The sequence below is a fragment of the Durio zibethinus genome, chromosome 10 (assembly GCF_047325235.1).
Source record: "Durio zibethinus cultivar Kanyao isolate XHJ-2024 chromosome 10, ASM4732523v1, whole genome shotgun sequence".
NCBI classification, from domain to species: domain Eukaryota; kingdom Viridiplantae; phylum Streptophyta; class Magnoliopsida; order Malvales; family Malvaceae; genus Durio; species Durio zibethinus.
The window spans coordinates 2276843-2297470 of record NC_143171.1 but is presented as its reverse complement, the minus strand read 5'-3'; the positions used below and the strand labels follow the sequence as shown (position 1 = coordinate 2297470).

Genomic DNA, 20628 nt, shown 5'->3' with positions numbered 1-20628 from the left:
CAAAATTTTTCATCAAATATTTTATATGATTTCACATTATTTAATTTCAATTAAGTAACAGATTATAAGTAATTGAAAGGATATTTTCATCGATACAAAGACAATTTCAATTCCATTAATAACAAAGATTCAAAATATGAAAAGTAATTCTCCTTTGTTACATAAATTTCTCTTGCTCATTTAAGATAAAACTAAGAGATTTTCAAAATGAGAACTTTAAGGATCTCTATGAACCTAAAATATGCATAATGCCATTTCATTACGTGAAGTTTTCCAATATCTAATATATCAATGACTTCAAAATTACATGATAAATGCTTGTGTTCCCTAAGGAAAAGAAAATAAAAATGAAAAAATGAAAACAAATAAACTAAAGATTTAATTCTTTTAAAAGTTCAAAGCAGTCAACATAAAACTTTGATTTATTTTCTTTTTTCTTTCAATAACTTGATAGGTTTAAAGCCAAGGAGAAGGAATGAATCCTCCAAAAAGGCCACAAATACATTTATTACCAAGAAAATTGTTTCTGATAATCATCAACTTCCTTAATATAAAGATACAAGCCATCACGATCCACACGCCAAAAACATTTTTGGTCACCACACCTTAACGCATCTCTTCTTTCCTCAAACACTTGGAATCGTTTGTGCTTGTTTTCATAACCCATGTCGCATTCATATTCAGCAGTTGTGCCAATGTTGATGCTGAATTCCCAATGGAAATCATCCCCGGGAAGGATCACTCGACTGCCCAAATCCTCGTTGGCTGCTGAAAGACAATGAGCAGCAAGATTTGTATTGCCACCCAAGTTGTTGACAAGGAAAACTTGGAAACCATTCACAATGGGATGACTGGAAACAACAAGAACAAGAACAAGGGTTAGCACATAACTTTTCAAGGGACTCATGGTTGGAGATTGAGAATGCTCTGGGATTTTGGAAATTTTGTTTGTCAATATCTATATATAAGCAGGGCTGCATTGCTTCCTTTTGGTAAACTTCATATCTAACCTAATTTTAAGGCATGTAATGATCTGCCAACATAGAATCTGGCAATAATGGGAAACATAAATAAATGATAGAACCAAATGGGATTTTCATTATTTGAGGTAAGATTTGGTCTTTACTATTTCCTTAGCCAAATTAAAAGATTTTCATAAAGTCAATAATGGGTAAACATTGTAAAAACAATATATATGAAAGTATATTTAAATTTAGGTTTAAGTAAAACGATGTATGCCAATTCTCGTGTTATCTATTAATAGAATATTAAAATTTTAATTTTAATGATAAATTGGACCATAAAAGATGATCGGTCTGTCCAAGAGTAATTGGGCTGTAAAAGATGGTTTTGGGTTGGATCAGGCCGACAAGGCAATCATTTTTCTCTTCACTAATTCTGTTTTGTTTTCGTTTTAGCCCAAAACTCAACAAAAAATTGTGATGCCGCTTGACACTCAGACCTGACTTTTAAAAACCCTAGAGTAGTAATCTATATGTCTTTGTTAGAAGAAACCCTCAGCTGCCGAACACGGAAAGCACCAACAAAAGATATCATCAAAAATGGTGTCCGGCAAGAAAACGGTGAATACCCTCTATTCTTTTCTTTTTAGTTTGTTGATCTATTTTCATAGTCTAAATTAAAGTTTTTGAAATCAATTGTTTTTTTGGATTTAACAGAAGAAGACCCATGAAAGCATCAACAACAGGCTGGCTCTTGTTATGAAGAGTGGAAAATACACTCTTGGTTACAAAACAGTGCTTAAGTCTCTCAGGACCTCCAAAGGTTCTTTCTTTTTTTCATTTTTGTATCTGGGTCTAAATTCATTTTATTTTTTCTTTTTTATTTGGGTTGCTTTTATTCTTAGAGATGTAATTTTTTTTAATGAAGAAATTTTGGGTTTTGTTGATATTTGATAGGGAAGCTTATTATTATTTCGAACAATTGTCCCCCGCTGAGGAAATCTGAGATTGAGTACTATGCTATGCTTTGTAAAGTTGGGGTTCATCATTATAATGGAAGTACGTTTTTGTCCCTGGTGCTATGCCAAGGCTTTTCTTCTATTTTTCTAATGTTTGTATTATGGATTTATGGTATGGTAGAAGCTGCTTTTGAGTGTAGTGTCTTGAATTTCTGCTAAATTGGGCTGTAATGATTTGGTTTCATTGTTTCCTTCGTTCAACTTTTTGCGTATTCGAATTGTTATGAGTGTGTTTTTGGTGAATTAGGGATATCTTAGCTTATTAGTCATTGAATAAATACTATGGCACCTATAAAAGAAGGAAAGGGTTAGTATCTTGCTCAATTTTCACTGCTTATCTCACAGGTAAAGTTAGTAGGATGCCTTTGCCTTTCATCCTCTCATTGTTTGATTATGATTTGATGAATTTGAACTTGCATGTTCTTTGGGGCTTTGCACCTTGCGTGATTAATATCTTGTTTGATAATTTCTGTTGTATAGACTATGTTTCTATTGAATCGCCTGACTTTTGCAATATTCATGTTTTCTATCTAGGATTCCTTTTGTCAGTTACTTGGGATGTCATTCCTATCAATGGCTAGAATTCCTTATGATAAAATATTCACATGATCTAGGATTGAGTTGAATGGTTCCCGCAATGCTACTTCTCTTCTCAACATATGCTAATTATCTACTTTAGCTTAATGAGAGCTTGTCTATGTTCATTTTGGGTTAAATATGTTTCAGAATTGGCAATTTGTTTTTTTCTTGCAAGCCTGGTTGATTGATCTCAGTTTCCCTTGCTAGTTTTCTACCAGTTATTAGTCAAATGTCCTGAAGCTAATCTCTCTTTAATTCTCCAGACAATAATGATCTGGGAACTGCCTGCGGGAAGTACTTCCGTGTCTCGTGCTTGAGTATCATCGATCCAGGTAACACCATAATTTAACTGCTGTTGATACTGGTCTCTACAATTTGATCATTGCAGATTACCCAACTGTTCCTTTCTCTACCCTGCAGGTGATTCTGATATCATCAAGTCTCTACCTGGAGACAACTGACTTGATCAAGTTTAGCCTATCTCACTTGACAGCCGAATGATGTTTCTTTCTTATTATATTGTTTCTTTTTGCCCTCTTCCCCTTTGTTTAAGAATATTTACTAGATGATGGTACCTTGTTAATGCTAAGATGTGGATCTTCTTGCTAAAATTTGTAGCTTAAATGCCAATTTTTGTTTGTTCAATGAAGTTTTCATTATAATGTTGCTTAATTGATATTCATGGTGGCTGGAAAGACTATTGAAAGAAGTTACTACTCAATAATTTAGATTCAAATCACATTTCTCTCAAATCACTCAATAAAAAGAAATTTGCTTTTATCGTTTAGCTGCTGAAAAATCAGATGAAATTAGTATATCTCTAACTTTTTCCATGATAGGTTGTTTTTTCACATGCTATGTATAAAAAAATTACAAAAATAAAATATCAACCATGAATAATTACAAAAAGAGATTAAACCCATTCCAAAATTGTATAATAAAAAGGGGAAAAAAAAAAGGCCCTCTAGGTATTAAAAAAAATCTAACCATGAATAATTGCATCTTGTGTGTGTGTGTTTTTTTCTTAATATTATTGTATCCATTGTCATTAAAAAAATTTAGACAATAAATAATAAGAATTAGAATTTTGTTTTAAATATAAGGAAAACTTTTTTTCATATTTTTTTTTTTAAAATTGAAGGTAAAGTTAGATTTAGTAATTTAAAATACGATATAAAAATATAATAAAAAATTAATATGATTTAAAATTTTAATAATAATTATATATAAATTTAATAAAATTATATATTTTATATTTTTATATCCATATAAATTGTATTATAAAATTTTTATATAAAATATGATATAAATATATAAATTTTAATAATTCATTTAGTTTTTTTAATGTAAAACCATTTTTTCCCGTAGTTTTGCGCCAAATTGGCCCGAAATTTAGAGTCTTTCACTTCGCCGCTGCACGACTCAATGCTAAGCCTAGAGGCTAAAACCGCCCTTTACGTCTCCCTCTTTGGAAACGGCTTTCTTTTCTTTTTGAAAAGTTTCTATTCCTTCCTTTGAATTAAAGTAAAGAAAAAAAGGCTTTTAGGGTTTCTTTAATTCTTTCTCTTTTTAGCCAATGTTCTTGTAAATTTCATGCGCTTCTGATTCAATTCGTCGTCGCGCCGTTCAAAATTATCTTTCAATTTTAGGGTTTGTGTGACATGCAGGCTATTGATTATTATGCAGTTTGAATTTCTTCATTCTCTGCAGTTCCTCAATTTGGGAAATACCCTTCTTCGCTTTCCCAGTTGAATCCTCTTGTTGTTCCATTTCAGCTTCAGGGTTTAAAGGTACATGTCTCATTCAATTTGGGTAATTTGTTGGGGTTTTTGATTGTTTCTTTTTTCAATTTTATTTCATAGGGCCAAAAACCAAAAAAAAAAGGAAAAGCTTTTCTTTTTTATTTCGGCTTATTTGGGCAGTTTTTTAGGGTTTTTGGTGGGAGTGGGATGAATAGTATATTCAGTGAACAGATACTCGCAGATAAGCTCTCCAAGCTCAATAGCACTCAACAGTGCATTGAAAGTATCCTTTTCGTTCTTTCTTGCCTTTTTTTCCCTCCAAAATTGTTGTTTGTTTGATTAACTGTTTTAATAAGTTCTTTGTATTAGCTTAGGAGAAGAGAAGTAAAATGTTATGATTTCTATGTTCTATGCTTGCTTGTATCGCTTTTCAATGTGGGTTTGTCTTATTTGACGCATTTCAATGTCAAAATACGGGATATTTCATTGGAATGTGGTTTAATTTTTGTTAAAAGTAATGGTGATCCTAAGTATGGTACTCTGGTTGAGTTTTCTTTTTTGTTGATCGATTGGGAATTGAAGCTAACTGTTAAAATCTAAGCATAGTTGGTTATACTTTTTGTATCCATTATTGATGTTTATTTGTATTTTCCCAACATTATTAATTGTGATTCATAATTCATTGTTTGATAGTAACAACTTTTAATATGATCATAAATTGATGTGGTTTGTGAAAAAATTGTAAAAATGCAGCTAGTTGATGATATGGATAATATAAGATGCTCAATATCCTAGATCTTTAATAGGTCTACTTTTCAACTTGTTAATGTACTCACAATGACAGCCCCTAAACAAATTACGATAGCATTAACTAGTAGGCTGAGAAAGCAAGGAGCAAAAAGCAATGGTACCATTTTGCTATAAGATCTTTGACTTTCAAATTTTAAATCAGAGTGAAATCTTTCTTGTTAAATTTAGCTTGGGTTTATTTGACTTTGAACTTTGTGATGATATTCACTGTACAAAATGATTTTGTTGTTCTGACATAGGAGTTTCCATAGCAGTGCGGTCTTCAAGTTTGATGTATCTTTAACTTTATAACCGTAAAATTTAATTTTCAATTGTCTAATCATCCTTTGGGTGGCATCATTGTGCTAGTGCATTGATCTTGTATTCCATATGGTACATTACCTTGACCTATTCTATATAGCATTGTCGCATTGGTGTATATTTCACCAGAGCAAGGCAGAACTGGTTGTTGTAACATGGGATAAACAGTTTCACAGCTCACAGATGGTTCAGAAAGTCCCCCTCTTGTACCTTGCCAATGATATTCTACAGAACAGCAAACGTAAAGGAAATGAATTTGTTAATGAGTTCTGGAAAGTCCTTCCAGCAGCCTTGAAAGACCTCCATGAGAAGGGTGATGATCGTGGGAAGAATGTGGTTTCTAGATTGGTAAATTTCCTTTTTGGGGGCTTTTAAGGAATAAAAATGACATGTCTCTTGTGTCATCTGAAAAACATTAAGTTTATTATTTTTAAAATGACAGTGATACTTTGTTGGTGGTTGAGGTTTATGGTGTTTGTCTCACACTGTCTATTATTTCATAACATTTATAATTTACCACTTACTTTTTAATATGTTAAGATAACTGAATGCTTTCATCTGGTTTTGGGTTTATTTATGTTGACTTGGGTTATGGATTAATGTCTGAGATAGCTCCAAAAGCCCAAAATTATGGCTTGTTCTACTTGTTTGTTAGGCATGCATGTATCTATGATGCTGATAGGTGCTGCCAGCCAACTACAGTATCATGTTATTTTCTTCTGAACACTGAATTAAGCTGTTATAGTTATACTTTTCAATACAAATTGTTAGGTAGGTATATGGGAAGAACGAAGAGTCTTTGGGTCCCGAGCACAAAGCCTAAAAGATGTGATGCTTGGTGAAGAAGTGCCTCCACCATTGCAATTAAGCAAAAAACGTGCACAGTCTACCTCTGTAAGAATTGTGAAGCGGGACTCAAGATCCATTAAAACGGTTAGATTGAGGGGCTTTTTTTCTCTTGTATCATATAGTTTCATCTTGTTTTGATTATAAAGTTTACTCTCTTTTTGTCTGCATAGTTTATTTCAAATGGTTTTCACTTTTTCTTTCATTTCTAATATGATAAAAGACAGTTCTCACTGTTATCTTTTTGCTTTTCACACCAGAAGCTGTCGATTGGGGGCAGAGCTGAAAAAATAGTTTCAGCATTTCATTCAATGCTTAGTGAACAGCAAAATGAGGATGAAGAGATGAGCAAGTGCAAGTCAGCAGTTCATCGTGTGAGGAAGATGGAAAAAGATGTGGATATTGCTTGCGCAATTGGTAATCTCTGACTGTGTTGACCTGAGTACTGCTCTTGATAATGTTTTTCTCCTAGTTACATTTCAAGTTCAGGATGGGATTCTTTAAAAGGTGTTATCATCTAAAATTCTCTTTACACTGCAGCAAAAGATCCAAAACGAAAAACTTTGTCCAAAGAACTACAAGATGAAGAAAATCTTCTGAAAGAGAGCATCGAGAAACTCAAGTCAGTTGAAGCAAGTAGAGCAGCACTTGTATCACAGTTAAAAGAAGCTCTTCATGAACAGGTACCTGCATATTCTATTACTTCCTTTCTATGTTAAAATGTTTCTACTTATTTGCAATGATGGATAGATCAGAAGCATTATCTTGCTTTCTGAAATTCTTTTCAGGAATCTGAGCTGGAGAATGTTCGAACACAGATGCTGGTATATATTCTGATAATTATATCATGTACTCCTCTGTTTTGCTGATTTCCAGATGTAATGCGAAAGATGGGCATGTATCCAATCCTGTTGGACACTTTATTTCTTCAGTTTTTCTGATGAATGCTGATTTCTTATCAGTTTCTGGATGATGTTTGGTTCAAATATTCACATGCTACACTTTTCGCCTGTGAGAACTACTTGAAACTTATGTCACAATTTGGAACTAAGAAGTCCATTAAATCTTGTAAGTTTAGGGGAAACTTGAAAGGGAAGTTAGGAGTATATTCTTACAGTTGAACTTTTTTATGTGCCTTGACTGGTATAGAATTTGATTATGGTAATTTATAGCACCTGCAAAACATTTCAGCTAGTTGATATGAAGTATAGGAATTGTGAGGTTTACTTAAAAGGATACTAGAGTTTGTAATCTTCTAGATGGGTAGACAATTTGCTATAGTTGCATTGGGAGTTGTTATGTCAGAATTCTGGTCAAATTTTTCTGGGAGTGCAAGTTTATTTGAATTGCTGCTAATCACAATATCTCTCCTTGTGTACGTTAATGTACCAAAATGTTGTTCTCTACACTTTTTAACATGTTTCTTTAATCAATTATAGGTAGCACAAGCACTAGCGGAGGAAGCCTGTAACATGCAGAAGCGGCTCAGTGATGAAGATTATGTGTCAACATCTGCTACAACGATCCAGTCAATTGATGCCAATGCAAAAGCTGGAGAAACACCTAAGAGGACCGCTGCAGCCATTGCAGCTGAGGTTGCAGACAAGCTTGCAGCTTCTAGCTCCTCTCAAATGATCATGCATTCTGTTCTTTCTACATTTGCAGCTGAAGAAGCAAAAAATGCTGGTCTAATAAAGGCGTCCACACAGTCAAACTCCCTCACATCTGTACCCATCAATTCTGTCACTGATGCAAATTCAAAAATGGAGAAGTCAATGCCAGTTGCAGATTCTAATGTTTTTATGCCAGCACAAGCACTTAATGCTCCAATTAACCATTCTTATCAATCAGTTCTGGTGTCTCAACCAGCCATGCCAAGCCAAACCACAACCTCTCAACCTCAGTATCACGTGCTTCCTAACATAGCCACACAGCAGTTTTTGCAGCCATCAGGGGGAACACTAACCCCATATGGTAGTTATGGTGGTATGCCACCATTGCCACCTGTACCACCACCACCACCACCTCCCTACATGGTTAGTCCAATGGTACCTTTGACTCCACAGCCATTGCCAATAACTCAGCAGCAGCCGATACCATTGGCCCAGCAAACTGCCCCTTTGACTCAGCAGCAATTGCTGCCCTTAACTCAGCAACCACCTTTGCCTCCTAGTTTCCGGCCAATTCAACAGCCTGGAATGGTGTATTATGGTCATCCGCCTCATTCATAGTAGATAGAATCTTTTTAGATTAGGCAGATGAAAATTTTGAAAATTTGTTTGTGACAAATTGGAATTGTCGAGGTAATCACTTGTAGAAGTCCCTGAATAATCATACTAATAGTTCCGAGGAGCAATTAGTGACCAAGCAAGAATTAGCAATTTCTTTTCATTTTTTTCGTCTCTCCCAAGGTTTGCCTGTCATCTATGATTTGCAAGAATTAGCAATCCCTTGATTCAGATGTTGGTTCTTCCTTTATTTATTGTTTAAAAAATACTGTATGATAATTAAGGATTAAGCACTGAAACTCGTCATAGTGGGAACGACGAGAACATCTGGCCTTTGCGTTTCAAATGTCAAAAAAAATCTTGAAAAATAATATCTGAAAGGTTCCATTTGGTCTAAAGGTTAAAATGACATGTTATTGTGACATCAAACATCTCAGCAAGAAAAAACAGTAACTAAATTACATTTCTGACAGGTTAGAGGTCCGAGAACTCAACCCTTCATTGCTTTCCTAACAAGGAAATCTTTAACAAAAATTGGCAAATGGTACATAATTCCCATAATAGTGGAGTAATGACCAGATGAGAACCAAGCTGGTGGATTTTTCTTCAGCACTACATTCACGGTATTCTTTGCGAACACATCTGTTGGGGTTGACTTGGATGTTTGTGAAAAGTATGCTCTCTCTCTGATGGCTTCTTCAAATGGTTTATATAGCTTCCACTCAGGCATCCGATTGTAGCTAGCTATAGCAGAATTCCCTATGTTTGACATTACAGCTCCTGGGACAACATTGATGACATCAATCCCGAAATGGCTGAGCTCCAATCTGCATACATCAGAAATAATTTGACTACATTTGTTCGGTTGGGGAGATCATAAAAGATTACCGGCCGTCATCTAATTATAGGCATTTTCAAGGAAAAAAAGTTTCCAATTTGGTAAGAATTGGGTGAATGCTGTGAAATCAAAGTTTTGTTCCCTATATTAATCTTGAAAGAATTTGCACATTTCATTAACTTCTTGACAGCTAAACACAACCACACCCGCATGTAGGCAGATGTATCCAAGTGCAAAAACATTCTTTTTCTGGATAAGTTAGATGGTAGCTATTGAGTTGTCTTTCCTTTAATGCAGATGTCATTTTAAACTAACCTCAAAGTATCAGTTAGCGCATGAAGAGCTGCTTTAGATGCAGTGTAGACGCCAGACCATGGCCCTGGAGCCATAACAGTAACACTTCCAACATTGACAATCTTTCCCTTTTTCTTAGATGCCATGTGAGGTACAACAGCTTGAACTAGCCTCATCGAACCTGTAATCAAGTACAACATTGTAAAAACACAAGATAACTAATGGCATCTATACAAATTGAAACTCAATATTTTGCCACCAATGCCGGTGGAAGTGGGACTAGGAAGGAGTCTTCAATCCAATTCCTGTTATTCAGCCAAAAAAACAAGTGAAAGAACTATGCAGTGCATTAAATCTTTCCAAAAAACCAAGAGAAGATGATCAGAAGAAAATACAAACATGAAACTCATCAAAGACAAACAACTATAACGAAGCATGGATTCATTAAGGAACAACAACAGTGTAGTGGTACTATCCAGCCATTAAATTAGGGAAAGCCTACTCCTAGGCTACTGCTTTGAGAGTATCACAAAGTTTCCTAGGCCCTTAAATCCCTGCCTCCATTATTTAACAGAAAGATCAAATTAATCTCTCACATTACAAGCTGCATCAAGAGCCAAAAAATGACCAGTTATTTCACTTTAGAACACTGACTATAGTAAAATTTTATTTGGAACACAAAAGATTGCATAGTATGATTTTGCTTCAACTTTGAAAACACTTAAAATATAGGCTTGGATTCAACATCCTGCAACCACAACTTTCAGAGGAATCAGGATCAACTGATGAACCAAAGCTTCATCATTTGTTGCAACAAACAACTGAGTCAATAACTTCTTCAAGAAAGAACAGTTCATTTAAAACTTAGTGCTTGACAATTCGATAAATATAACTTTTAAGTTTAACAACAGAATCTCAGTTACTAGTTGCTGACTATCTGTAGGATCCCATTTACAATGACAATCAGGTTTCTTCTCAGGTTAAAAAGCACAAAGACCATGCAACCAAACGAAGCAGTAGACGGTATGTAAATGCAAAATTAATAATAGCTGCTTGAAAGTTAATCTCTTTTTCCTTATGCTAATACGTAAATCAACCATAAGTTTTTTTCTTTTCTTGTTTTGGTCAATCAGCACAATTCAATGCTACCCAATCCCCCCCTAAAGAAAGAAAAAATCAGCATTAAGTCCAATCTCGCACTGCAAGCGTGAATGTCAAACCTAACCAAATAAGTGAAGTCTTCACTACCAACAAAAATAGCACAATAAGTCAAGCCAACAGATTACCAGTCATAACAGATACGGCCACATACAAAAATAGAAAAGATATAAAGAAAAAAAAAGCATATCCCTTAAATTAAGATGAGATATTAATCATTACCAAAAACATTGGTATTAAAGGTATTTTCCATGGCAGGCAAAGGGATTTCAGCAAGAGGGCCAACGCATTGGATCCCAGCATTATTAACCAAGACATCAACACGACCAAACTTATCTAGTACATTGGACATGACATGTTGCACGCTCTGCTCCGATAGAACATCGAGTTCTTGAAGAAAAAACCTGGGATCTTGTTGCAGGTCTGACATGGAGCTTAAAGACCTGCTTGTGGCCACCACCTTGCAGTTATTGTCGGCAAAAGCGCGTGCCAGCGCGTGTCCTATTCCTCCCTTGGAACACCCTGTGATTAGAACAACTGGGTTGTGGTCCTGGGATTCCATTGAATGAGATGGGCTCTTCAGAAGTTTGATAGAATTGGTTTCTTTTTGTGGAGATTGTTGACCTGAAAAACCAAAGGGATGTGTGCGTTAATTACAAAGAAAATTTAATGTCAAACTTCAGTAGTTTAAGACTCTCTGTTCAGGATTTTCTGTCGGTTATGCCCTCACGAACTCCTGTGTAAAAAGTTAAAAAAAAATGAGAATATTTATTTTTTATTATTTTATATTTGATTTTTAAGTAATTTCATTGATTGGTTGGGTGTCATTTCATTCATGACAGTAAATATATCCAATATCATTACATGCAGTAGATTATTATTATTATTATTATTATTATTATTATTATTATTATTATTATTATTATTATTTCAAATTTTTTTATAAATTTATTTGATAATTTAAAATATTATATGATGACACATATAAAAATGATATGAGTAAAAAATATAAAAATAATGTAATATAAAATTTTAGAAAAATTATAAATAAGTTAAATAAAATTAAAAAATTATATTTTATATTTTTATATTGATTTAAATTACAACATTAAATTTTTGCATAAAATATGATACAAATATAATATTTTATATGATACGAATTATCAAATATTATAAAATTATCATCTTAAAAATCAAATTAAATTATTGTGTTTAACAAATGCTCAAAGATCTTAGGAGATTATGATATGAAATAATAGAAAGTGATTAAATTATTATATTTAAGTGTGATTTAATTTTTATTCAAAAAAATTAAATTTTTATCACCTAAATAAAATATTATCTAAATAATTATATCAATATTATTTATTGAATACATGAATTAAAAATTTATTTTCGTTCAAAATTCTAATTATTTTATAATATAAAAATTTTATATTTCAAACTAATATTCAATGTACAAAATTTAAAATAAATTTAATATTCAAGCAGCATGATACTTTTTTCATGTCAATCAAGATTGGATCTATGTAAAAATATAATCCAAAAATAAAATAAGTTGACCTAAAAGACAAACATTGGGTTTGGGCTATAAAAAGTTATTTGGGGTTGGGCCAAAGGCTGGACTACTCAAAGACAACATGGGTTCAAGTGGCAGAAAGTCAGTTTGAAAAGCCCAAAATGACCTTAACCCAAGGGAAATTCATTTCCAAAATATGGGGTACATACAGCAACTGATGTTTATTCACCAAGAATTGAAGATAAGGTAAGGGTTTATCAATTCATGTCATTTCTTTGTCAAAATTGAAGAAAATTTTTTAATAAACTTTTTTAAAAAATAAAATATGTAATTAATTTAAAATCGATTGATTTGATTTAATATAAAATATCATAGAAATTATATATACATTTAAATTTCTCAATATAAAAAACTTGCCCAATACAATATGTGAATCTAACTTATTTAAGATATCAAGACATTATCTTTGATGAATTTATTATTGGTGGCTCGTAAGGATATGATCATATTTTTTTATTAAAAAGTACTATATATATATATATATCAATAATTTAAAATCGATTAATTTAAATTAATGCAAAATTGCGTATAAATCACACATACCCAAATTTCTGGACCGGAGAAGCCATTTTAATGAAACTTTGACATTAAGCATATTGTTAGAGTCATAATCTTCTACTTGGTTACATACAAAAATTAATGTGGGTCTTTGATGTAGAGCCTAAGTTTTAGCTAATTGGAAACAATGTCAATGGCTAAATCATATTATTATTCTCACATACATGTTCAAATAGCCATAATCATGTAAGATTATTTTGTTTATGGAGATTCCATAAGTGCTTTATTTCTTTTTTTTCTGAAATTTGAGAGGTTAGTGTTGAATAAAAAATAGTTTTTCCCTACTCATTTCCATATCCATAATCTTCTTGTTCTTGTCTTTCCTCCACGGCCAGATATGGCTGCTCTCTCCGAATTCTTCTCCCGCCTCTACACCATGACCATAGTCTTCTTCACTCTCTTAGTCCTCGAAGTTGTAATGCTTATCAGGTCCATCACGTGCGGCGTTTGTGACTCTGGAAAACGCCTGATCACAACAACCCAGTACCTTAAATTCATTGAAGAAAAGAACCCAACAATTCGTTACTCAAGAAGATCATCGAGGGTGGATGATCAGTCAAACGAATGTGCAGTGTGTTTATCAGAGCTTGAAGAAGGTGAGACAGTGAGGAAATTGAAATGTAAGCATACCTTCCACAAGGACTGCCTGGATAGGTGGCTTCAACAGTATAGGGCTACTTGCCCACTTTGCAGGACTAAAGTTTTGCCAGATGAGATTGTGGCTAAATATCACAGTCACAGGCTGCAAGATCAGGTAGAGTACGATGAGAGTGATGAAGAGATGATTTTCTTGTTATCTACATTACATGGTAATAGTTTACGCAGATTGCTCTGATTCTTACACTACTATAGGATTGTTAAGTTTTAATAATTTACTTTGGCTGACAGAAGCACAGATACTTGGTAAAGTATTGTAATTTTTGGGTAAATTTTGATGTAGATTTTAGTTGATTTATGTATTTATTTCTATTTTAGCAATCTTATGAAAATTGAACATCTTGGCTTCAACGTTCTGGTCCCCAATTCCCTGGATTGGAAGATGAACAGAGAATTTTGTACTGTGCCAAACTGCCAATACCTTGTTTTGGGTATGAAAATTTATGAAAAGGTAAAGTAAAATAGAATTTGGTGTGTTAAAGAGTTTTAATTTGAAGGGGATAACCAAGGGCCAGAAATTAAACTCACTTTTCATGTATCTTGGAGCAGTTGATTGAGGCTTGGTGATATGATTTATGAGTCAGCTTTCATGGTAGGCTAGCAATGCTTAATTGCTGCCAGAAGTTGGTAGATGTTTCTTCATTAACAATATCTACTAACATTTTTGGTAGATGGTGGTAGGTGAAGACAGTGGAGTTCGTTTTTTTTTTTCCTTCTAAATTAGGGAGTGGAGGCTTTGATGCAGTTCTTGACACTTATTAATAAACAGTGCAAGGCATTTAAACAAATTCCAAGTTGATTTTTTTTATTTAATATTATTGTCTTAAGGATTAAGTATATGAAAATTTTATTTTTGTTAAAAATAAGTGATATAATAAGATTTAAAATTATGATTTAACATAATTTTTTTTTTTTTTAACCTTTCACGTAACTAATCTCAAAGAGATATAAGATATAAAACTTAATTTGTTGTTTTTTCATTATAATACTTTTGTTTCGTGTTGGGATGCTAATTTTATCCATATTAAATGAAAATTTTAATTTTTTACCTAAATAAAATTAAAAAAAATATTATATTACGGGTACGGAGACAGAAATAAGTATAATTTTAAATTTTTATTAGATATAAGAATAAAAATATAATATCCATCTCATGCCCGTATTTTACATATATATTTTTATATATTTAATATATAAATTTTTTATTAAATAATATAAATTATTATTTTATATAAATTAAAATTAATATATTTTTATTGAAAATATATATTAATAAATATTTATATAAAAATAATCTAAATATACAAGATAAAAATAAAAATAAAACTAAAAAAAATTATTTTTTAGCTTTTTTTTTTTAAGTTATAAGTAAAAAATTATCCATACCCATTAAATATCATTATGATGATAATAAAGATAAATTTAAAATATCTATTAAATATAAATATCAAAATAAATATAATATAAAAATTTAAGAATGAAGATAAAAAATATTCTACCATTCACGTACCCTGTCCATTAATATTTCTAATTTCATGAACTTTAAAGAACTAAAAGTCGAGCATTCTACTTTTCTCTTTTCTGCATTGGATTTCTAACTTTTTGTAAGTTACATATTTAAACACTTTTTAAAATTATTAATTAATTAATATATATTATATTTATAATTAGATGTCATTAATAATAATATCATTAAATATTTTTTTTATTTTTAGAGAATAATTTTTATTTTTATTTACCAAATAAATTTTTAAAAAACAAAAAAAGAAAACAAAAATTGTTTTTTAAAAAATAAAAATAAAAAATATTTTTTAAACCAAACATAGCCTAAAACTCTTATTTTTTATATTTTAAAATTATTTTTACTTTTTAACATTAAAAATCATGAAACTTTAAATCTATAAAAAAATTATTTTTAATATTAAATATATCAAAATTAAAACTTTTTTATTTAAATTTCATAAATGTCAATACCATTTAAACAATTTGAACCAGAGGGAGTATTTTTATATGAATTTCATGTCTTCTACAAATATGTTGATTAGTGGTGAGCGATAATTGATAATTAAATAATATCAACGTCTACAGATTAGATGTTAAAAGAATTTTATCAATAATTATAAATAATAATAATAGGAGGTTGGATCAAAATGACTTTTTATTTATTTCAATTTCGATTCAATTTTATAAATATATATTCGATTTTGACTTCACTTTAATATTAAAATATTATATATTTTATATTCATGCAACTTATATATGAAAAAAATTGTAATTAATTTGATTAAGTTAAAATTAATTTAATAAGTTTAATTTAATATAATATTTATAAAATATTTTTAATATAAACTATATTTTTATTACATTAATATTTTAAATTAAATTATTAAATAATAATTTTATTAATATAATAATATAAATATAAAATTAAATAAATAATAAAAACATATTTTATATATACCTGAGTGGATTTCCTAAAACTAGATCCAATCTTGACCTTCTTTATAAAAAATTAAACTCGATCTGAACCTTGATTAAAATAAAATTAACCTTATAAACTCAGATGAGATCGAAACCCGACGGTTTTGGCCCGTTTGCCATAACTAATTAGAAACGTTAGTTTTTTTTTTTTTTTTTTTAAATTTAAAACCAGTTTCATTACAGTCACAGAACTGTGATTTTATGCCCTATCTTAAAGTGATACAGACCTATCATAGATTAAAATCACTATGTTGTCTCTCCGAAAACACTCACTCTCATATACCCAAACGGCACGGTTTGCTTCTTGTTCATCCCCCTTATCGGCCTCCGTCTTCCCTTCGATTCCTTCTTAAAGACGATGGTAAAGGTTCAGAAATCCAAAAGACAAAAACTCAGCAATAAAAAAATTAAAAAAACCCTCATGAAGATAAAAGACAAATCCAATCGTTCTGAAAAACCCCAAAATCCAATTGTCTCCGAACCGGAACCCGAACCCGAACCCGGATCCTCCGATTCCGACTTTGATACGGAAAATCTTCCCGAGCTCTTGGAAACCTACACGAGAGACCAGCTCATCAATCTAATATCCGAGGCCGCTCGCGAGAACTCTTCGTTCCTCTCCTTCGTCTGCCGCCACGCCGATCGCGACACCTCCCACAGGAAATTGTTTGTCCATGGCCTCGCGTGGGAGACCACGCGCGAATCCCTCGCGTCGGCCTTCGAACCTTTCGGTGAGATCGAGGATTGCAACGTCATCGTCGAGAAAGCCACCGGAAAATGCAAAGGTTATGGATTTGTTCTATTCAAGAAGCGAATATCGGCTTCCAAGGCGTTGAAAGAACCGAAAAAGAAAATTCATAACCGGATGACGTCATGCCAGCTGGCTTCCGTGGGCTCTACCTCGGCTGCGAAGGATTCGGATCAAACGCACCCGAAAAAACTGGCTGATGTGAAGAGCATAAACGCGGCGGAGCCAGGTGTATTGTTTCCACCTCAGCCGCAACAGCAGTCGCAGGTGTTGGCGGCGTTGGCAGCGACGCAGAATTTCCCATTGTTGGGCCATACTAATCCGATTTATGGGAGTTTATTAGGGAGCCAAATTAATCCGGTGACGACTGCGGGGGCTACGAGCAAGATGGCGGTTACGGCTGTGCCAACAGTGCCGACGAGCCATGTGGGTGTAGTGGGCGGAGGGTTTGGGAGGGCAAATTCGTCATTGCGAGGTCATTACGGGACAGGTCAAGGGCTGCAAAGTTTATATCCAAATATGCAAATTGGGCAGCAGTCAGGGGCAGGGAGAGGTCAAGGGACTTCTATGAACAGGGCCTATTCTGGGTATCCATCATACATTTGGTATGGTTTTAATTTTTTGTCCATTGTGAATTTTAGTGTTTGTTTAATATTTATACTTGGTAGTTTTATTACATTTATTGATTGGATTATATTCTTTTTGTTTAAATTTGTTGTTTTTATTTTGAATGATTGGATATTTGGTCTAATTGTTTATTCAAATGAGATTTTCTTATGGCAATTTATGAGCTTTAGGATGGGTTTTAACATATCAGATGTTGAGGGTTAATCCCCTCCTTGCTTCACTGTTATTGAATTAGTTGATATTTATAGGTGGATAATAAGTTAATTTAAAAAGTAATGATAATGTTAATAATCAATGTTACTTGGACTAGAGATTCATCGTCAGATTCCGGCATGTAACTGACTCGAGCATTCCTTATTCCGGCATGTGTCATACCCTAATAAATAAATTTAAAGTGTCCAAGAAGTGTTGAACATGGGACGTTAGGGTAAAGTGACAAGTCCATATAACATAGATAATCACAAACACTATCATCTCATTCAGTGAGCCTTCTCATATACACATAATATCTTTTATTTTAGTTTAATATACTCTATTCTGTCTCATCCTTTCTATTTGCCCAGCACTTTGCCTTCGATTTCTTTTTAAATTAGGTTTTGGCATACAAATTGTCTCTGTTTCCACTCTGACAAATTTCTCATCTCATTCCGTGGACCTGTTCCACTGACTCTGTAATGTCTTGGTGTTTGTTTTTAATCACAGAGTTAGACCCAATTTACACGGGCTCTTCCCTGCATTGCCATTAGTGACATTTCAGTTTATAATTTCTTTACATTCAATCGTCTTTTAGTCTTTTTAGAAGTTTTCCAAGATCATTTATTGGTCCAGTCTGTTTAACATTTGTTTCCCTAATCATAATAGTTTTTGTAGTTTTTGCTTAAGGCGTTTCCCTTTTGTTTCACTTTGAGGATTTGGCTCATTTTATAATTGGAAGTGCAGTTTGCATGTTGAGTGGCTATTCATCCAGTTATTGCTATTTTTGGATCTAAAATTTCTTTTGTTTCCCTTTTGAATAATTTTGCTGTTGTATTACTTAATTTTGGTTGCAAAAATTCTCCCTCTGTTTTCTGCCATCTGTTATGTCAAATTTTATATTCTGAAGTTTTAGTTTGTTTAAAAGGTTTAGCTAAAGAAAATGCTTTTGCTTGAGAAGCATTTTAGACTTTATGTTGTTTTATTGCCATTACATCACTTGGACTCTATATTTGCAGATGATTTGCAGCTGAGTTTCAAGATGTTCATGCACTTTTCGGAAATGTTTCATGGTCATTTGCTATGGAAAAATTTGAAGTTTGACCATGTTTCTTATGGTTTAGATTTTAAATTTTTGCTGAGCTCAAATGGAACTTGGTGGACCAAGACCATTGCTCTTCTTATCTTCTTCTTCTCTTTTTTTTTTTTTTTGTTTACCTTCCCTTCTATCTTCTCCTTCTTCACTATCTTAAACATAAAAGTTTGTAAGCAATGGCAACTTTCAGATTTCCTTTGTTAAATTTTATTTTCTTTATTTCCCTGGCATTATGGTTTTGCTTTGAATTTTGAATTTCCTTTTATTATGTCTAGTTTTTTTTTCTCCCATCATTTACTATCTAGAGATCTGGGGTAGTAAGATGATGAATGTGATTAATATATTTACTTTGAATTATGATATTCGATACTTTGGTTTAATGATTACATTTACTATGGTTTTATACACAAGTGGACAAGTCTCCTTGAAAGTCATTGTTCTGCTCATAAAAACGATCTCCTTGTGTCTAATTTAAATATTTTTAAGGCTTTCTTTTATTCTAATTAGGTATAGTCTTTTTTTCTGTTTCTTTCCTGCATTTATGAATGATTCATTGTTGAATTATAATAATACTCTACAAACAGCATAGAACCAATATTTAATATGAAAAAATCAGTTATAAGAGAGCCCCGGGGTCTTTTTTTTTATTTTTGCTATCGACTGGATTTAAGTTACCAGTTGTAGTTTTGCAACTCAAATATGTTTGTCTTGTTTGGATTGTCGTTTTTTAAGTGGTTTCCCCTTTGATCTTGCTTTTGGCATTATGTTTTTCTTTTTCTTTTCTTACCAAGTCAGCCTAGTTATAGTATCAAACAAACTCCAATGGTCTGAGTTGCTTTTCCCTGTTCCCTCCTCTCTCTCTCTCTCTCTCTCTCTCTCCCTTTTCTCACTCATGCTTTTGTGTGTTATTTATTTCATTTTACACTTTTTTTTTTTTTGGGGGGGGGGGGGGGGAGTAAGTGGAGTTGAGGTGAATGAGTAGAATGGAGTAGATCACTAAAGGTAACCAGCATTACCTTTAAAATTTGTTAGCTACATCTAGAAATTCCCTTCCCCTTGAAATATATATATTTTGAATTTAGTAAAGAAGGAATATGAATGGTTTCTAGCTAGGGATTGATGCAAATGGAGATCATTCTAATATGTTTCTCTTTATTTTTTTATTTTACAGAATAACATAAATGGTGTAAACTGTTCAAAACGATTCTAGTGGATTTAAATAAATCCCAGGATGGAAGCAAGAACCAGCTTTATAACTATAATTTTAGGGATTTCATTTTTAGTTATGCAAATTATCTAATCTGCTTCTACATAACAAATCATAGTGCTGTTAAAGACCAGTCACGGGAACTTAGTGCAGCAGTATATTCAGGTAGATTTATAATCATTCTGGCTTGATCCTTGGCGAATTTTGTTCGGTGTAGACTACAGAGCCATTAAATTTCCTATGCCAAAATGATGATATGGGGACTATAGAGATGATATGCTGCTCTCGTTATGGTCGTTTGGTTTGAGAGAATTCACAAATTTTTTCTTGAAATCTTGTCGGTAGGTGTTTGATTTTATCGTCTGGTTTAGAGTAATCCGATTTTGGAAGAAAGTAATAAATTCTCACTGGTCCTCAAAGTCTCAAAATTAGAAATCTACCTCTCTGTGGTATTTTGGGATTTTGAGGGGAAAGTTACATTATTTTCAAATTTGATTTGAATAAAATATGTATGAAATAACTGTTATTATTTTGAAAAGTATATTTGGAAGTGATTGTAAATTAGTTGTAAGCTTTTGATGCTAAATTTTTTTTTTATATTGTAATTAATGGTGTTTAGTATGAAAAATGACTTAAATAAATCATTATTCAAATGTAAAGTGTTTGGGTTGAAAAAATGCTTTAAATGATTTCTTAAAATAATGAAC

At 32.4% G+C, this 20628-nt stretch overlaps 6 protein-coding genes and 1 long non-coding RNA gene across 13 annotated transcripts; 5 read left to right on the top strand and 2 right to left on the bottom strand.

Moving 5' to 3' along the window:
* Nucleotides 1-403: 403 nt before the first annotated feature.
* Nucleotides 404-1021, bottom strand: LOC111292979 (S-protein homolog 19-like). The gene has a single exon (XM_022885655.2). The coding sequence runs from the start codon at nt 905-907 to the stop codon at nt 509-511; it is 399 nt and encodes a 132-aa protein (XP_022741390.1). The 5' UTR covers nt 908-1021; the 3' UTR covers nt 404-508.
* A 405-nt stretch (nt 1022-1426) lies between these two features.
* LOC111292978 (large ribosomal subunit protein eL30-like) lies at nt 1427-3205 on the top strand. Its single transcript, XM_089766374.1, has 5 exons — nt 1427-1583; nt 1680-1785; nt 1920-2021; nt 2824-2892; nt 2981-3205. The coding sequence occupies exons 1-5, from the start codon at nt 1563-1565 to the stop codon at nt 3019-3021; spliced, it is 339 nt and encodes a 112-aa protein (XP_089622500.1). The 5' UTR covers nt 1427-1562; the 3' UTR covers nt 3022-3205.
* A 732-nt stretch (nt 3206-3937) lies between these two features.
* Nucleotides 3938-8649, top strand: LOC111291900 (uncharacterized). Of its 6 annotated transcripts, none has more exons than XM_022884024.2 (8): nt 3938-4350; nt 4491-4585; nt 5513-5760; nt 6184-6345; nt 6519-6675; nt 6799-6941; nt 7047-7082; nt 7698-8649. In XM_022884024.2, exons 2-8 carry the CDS (start codon nt 4510-4512, stop codon nt 8487-8489), a joined length of 1614 nt encoding a protein of 537 aa, XP_022739759.2. In that variant the 5' UTR covers nt 3938-4350; nt 4491-4509; the 3' UTR covers nt 8490-8649. The 6 variants fall into 6 exon arrangements, with proteins under 6 accessions (XP_022739759.2, XP_089622497.1, XP_022739760.2 ...); XM_089766371.1 differs by having other exon boundaries at nt 3985-4350; nt 4491-5385; XM_022884025.2 differs by having other exon boundaries at nt 3985-4350; nt 4483-4585.
* Nucleotides 8650-8846: 197 nt separating this feature from the next.
* LOC111291901 (short-chain dehydrogenase RED1-like) lies at nt 8847-11488 on the bottom strand. The gene is made up of 3 exons (XM_022884028.2): nt 10999-11488; nt 9640-9799; nt 8847-9313 (listed from the first exon to the last, which is right to left on the bottom strand). The coding sequence occupies exons 1-3, from the start codon at nt 11336-11338 to the stop codon at nt 8977-8979; spliced, it is 837 nt and encodes a 278-aa protein (XP_022739763.1). The 5' UTR covers nt 11339-11488; the 3' UTR covers nt 8847-8976.
* LOC149516341 (uncharacterized) lies at nt 9344-9800 on the top strand. Its single transcript, XR_016345542.1, has 2 exons — nt 9344-9425; nt 9622-9800. It is a non-coding gene; the product is annotated as an uncharacterized LOC149516341 (long non-coding RNA).
* A 1485-nt stretch (nt 11489-12973) lies between the features above and the next one.
* Nucleotides 12974-14473, top strand: LOC111292567 (E3 ubiquitin-protein ligase RHA2B-like). The gene has a single exon (XM_089767261.1). The coding sequence runs from the start codon at nt 13251-13253 to the stop codon at nt 13746-13748; it is 498 nt and encodes a 165-aa protein (XP_089623387.1). The 5' UTR covers nt 12974-13250; the 3' UTR covers nt 13749-14473.
* Nucleotides 14474-16246: 1773 nt separating this feature from the next.
* On the top strand, nt 16247-20459 carry LOC111292903 (UBP1-associated proteins 1A-like). 2 transcript variants are annotated; one of them, XM_022885528.2, is made up of 2 exons: nt 16247-17404; nt 18638-18944. In XM_022885528.2, coding segments are annotated over exons 1-2 (996 nt in total). In that variant the 5' UTR covers nt 16247-16409; the 3' UTR covers nt 18639-18944. The 2 variants fall into 2 exon arrangements, with proteins under 2 accessions (XP_022741263.2, XP_022741265.2); XM_022885530.2 differs by lacking the exon at nt 18638-18944 and adding an exon at nt 19886-20459 and having other exon boundaries at nt 16261-17404.
* Nucleotides 20460-20628: the final 169 nt, after the last annotated feature.

Coding starts and splice junctions, on each gene's coding strand:
- LOC111292567 (XM_089767261.1), top strand. CDS start 13,251: ATGGCTGCTCTCTCCGAATTCTTCTCCCGCCTCTACACCATGACCATA.
- LOC111292978 (XM_089766374.1), top strand. CDS start 1,563: ATGGTGTCCGGCAAGAAAACG. Junction 2,022..2,823: donor GGTTCATCATTATAATGGAA/GTACGTTTTTGT, acceptor TTAATTCTCCAG/ACAATAATGATCTGGGAACT. Junction 2,893..2,980: donor CTTGAGTATCATCGATCCAG/GTAACACCATAA, acceptor TCTACCCTGCAG/GTGATTCTGATATCATCAAG.
- LOC111291901 (XM_022884028.2), bottom strand. CDS start 11,338: ATGGAATCCCAGGACCACAACCCAGTTGTTCTAATCACAGGGTGTTCC. Junction 9,800..10,998: donor CTTTAATACCAATGTTTTTG/GTAATGATTAAT, acceptor ACTTGATTACAG/GTTCGATGAGGCTAGTTCAA. Junction 9,314..9,639: donor GCGCTAACTGATACTTTGAG/GTTAGTTTAAAA, acceptor TGATGTATGCAG/ATTGGAGCTCAGCCATTTCG.
- LOC111291900 (XM_022884024.2), top strand. CDS start 4,510: ATGAATAGTATATTCAGTGAACAGATACTCGCAGATAAGCTCTCCAAG. Junction 6,346..6,518: donor ACTCAAGATCCATTAAAACG/GTTAGATTGAGG, acceptor TTTTCACACCAG/AAGCTGTCGATTGGGGGCAG. Junction 6,942..7,046: donor AAGAAGCTCTTCATGAACAG/GTACCTGCATAT, acceptor AATTCTTTTCAG/GAATCTGAGCTGGAGAATGT.
- LOC111292903 (XM_022885530.2), top strand. CDS start 16,410: ATGGTAAAGGTTCAGAAATCCAAAAGACAAAAACTCAGCAATAAAAAA.
- LOC111292979 (XM_022885655.2), bottom strand. CDS start 907: ATGAGTCCCTTGAAAAGTTATGTGCTAACCCTTGTTCTTGTTCTTGTT.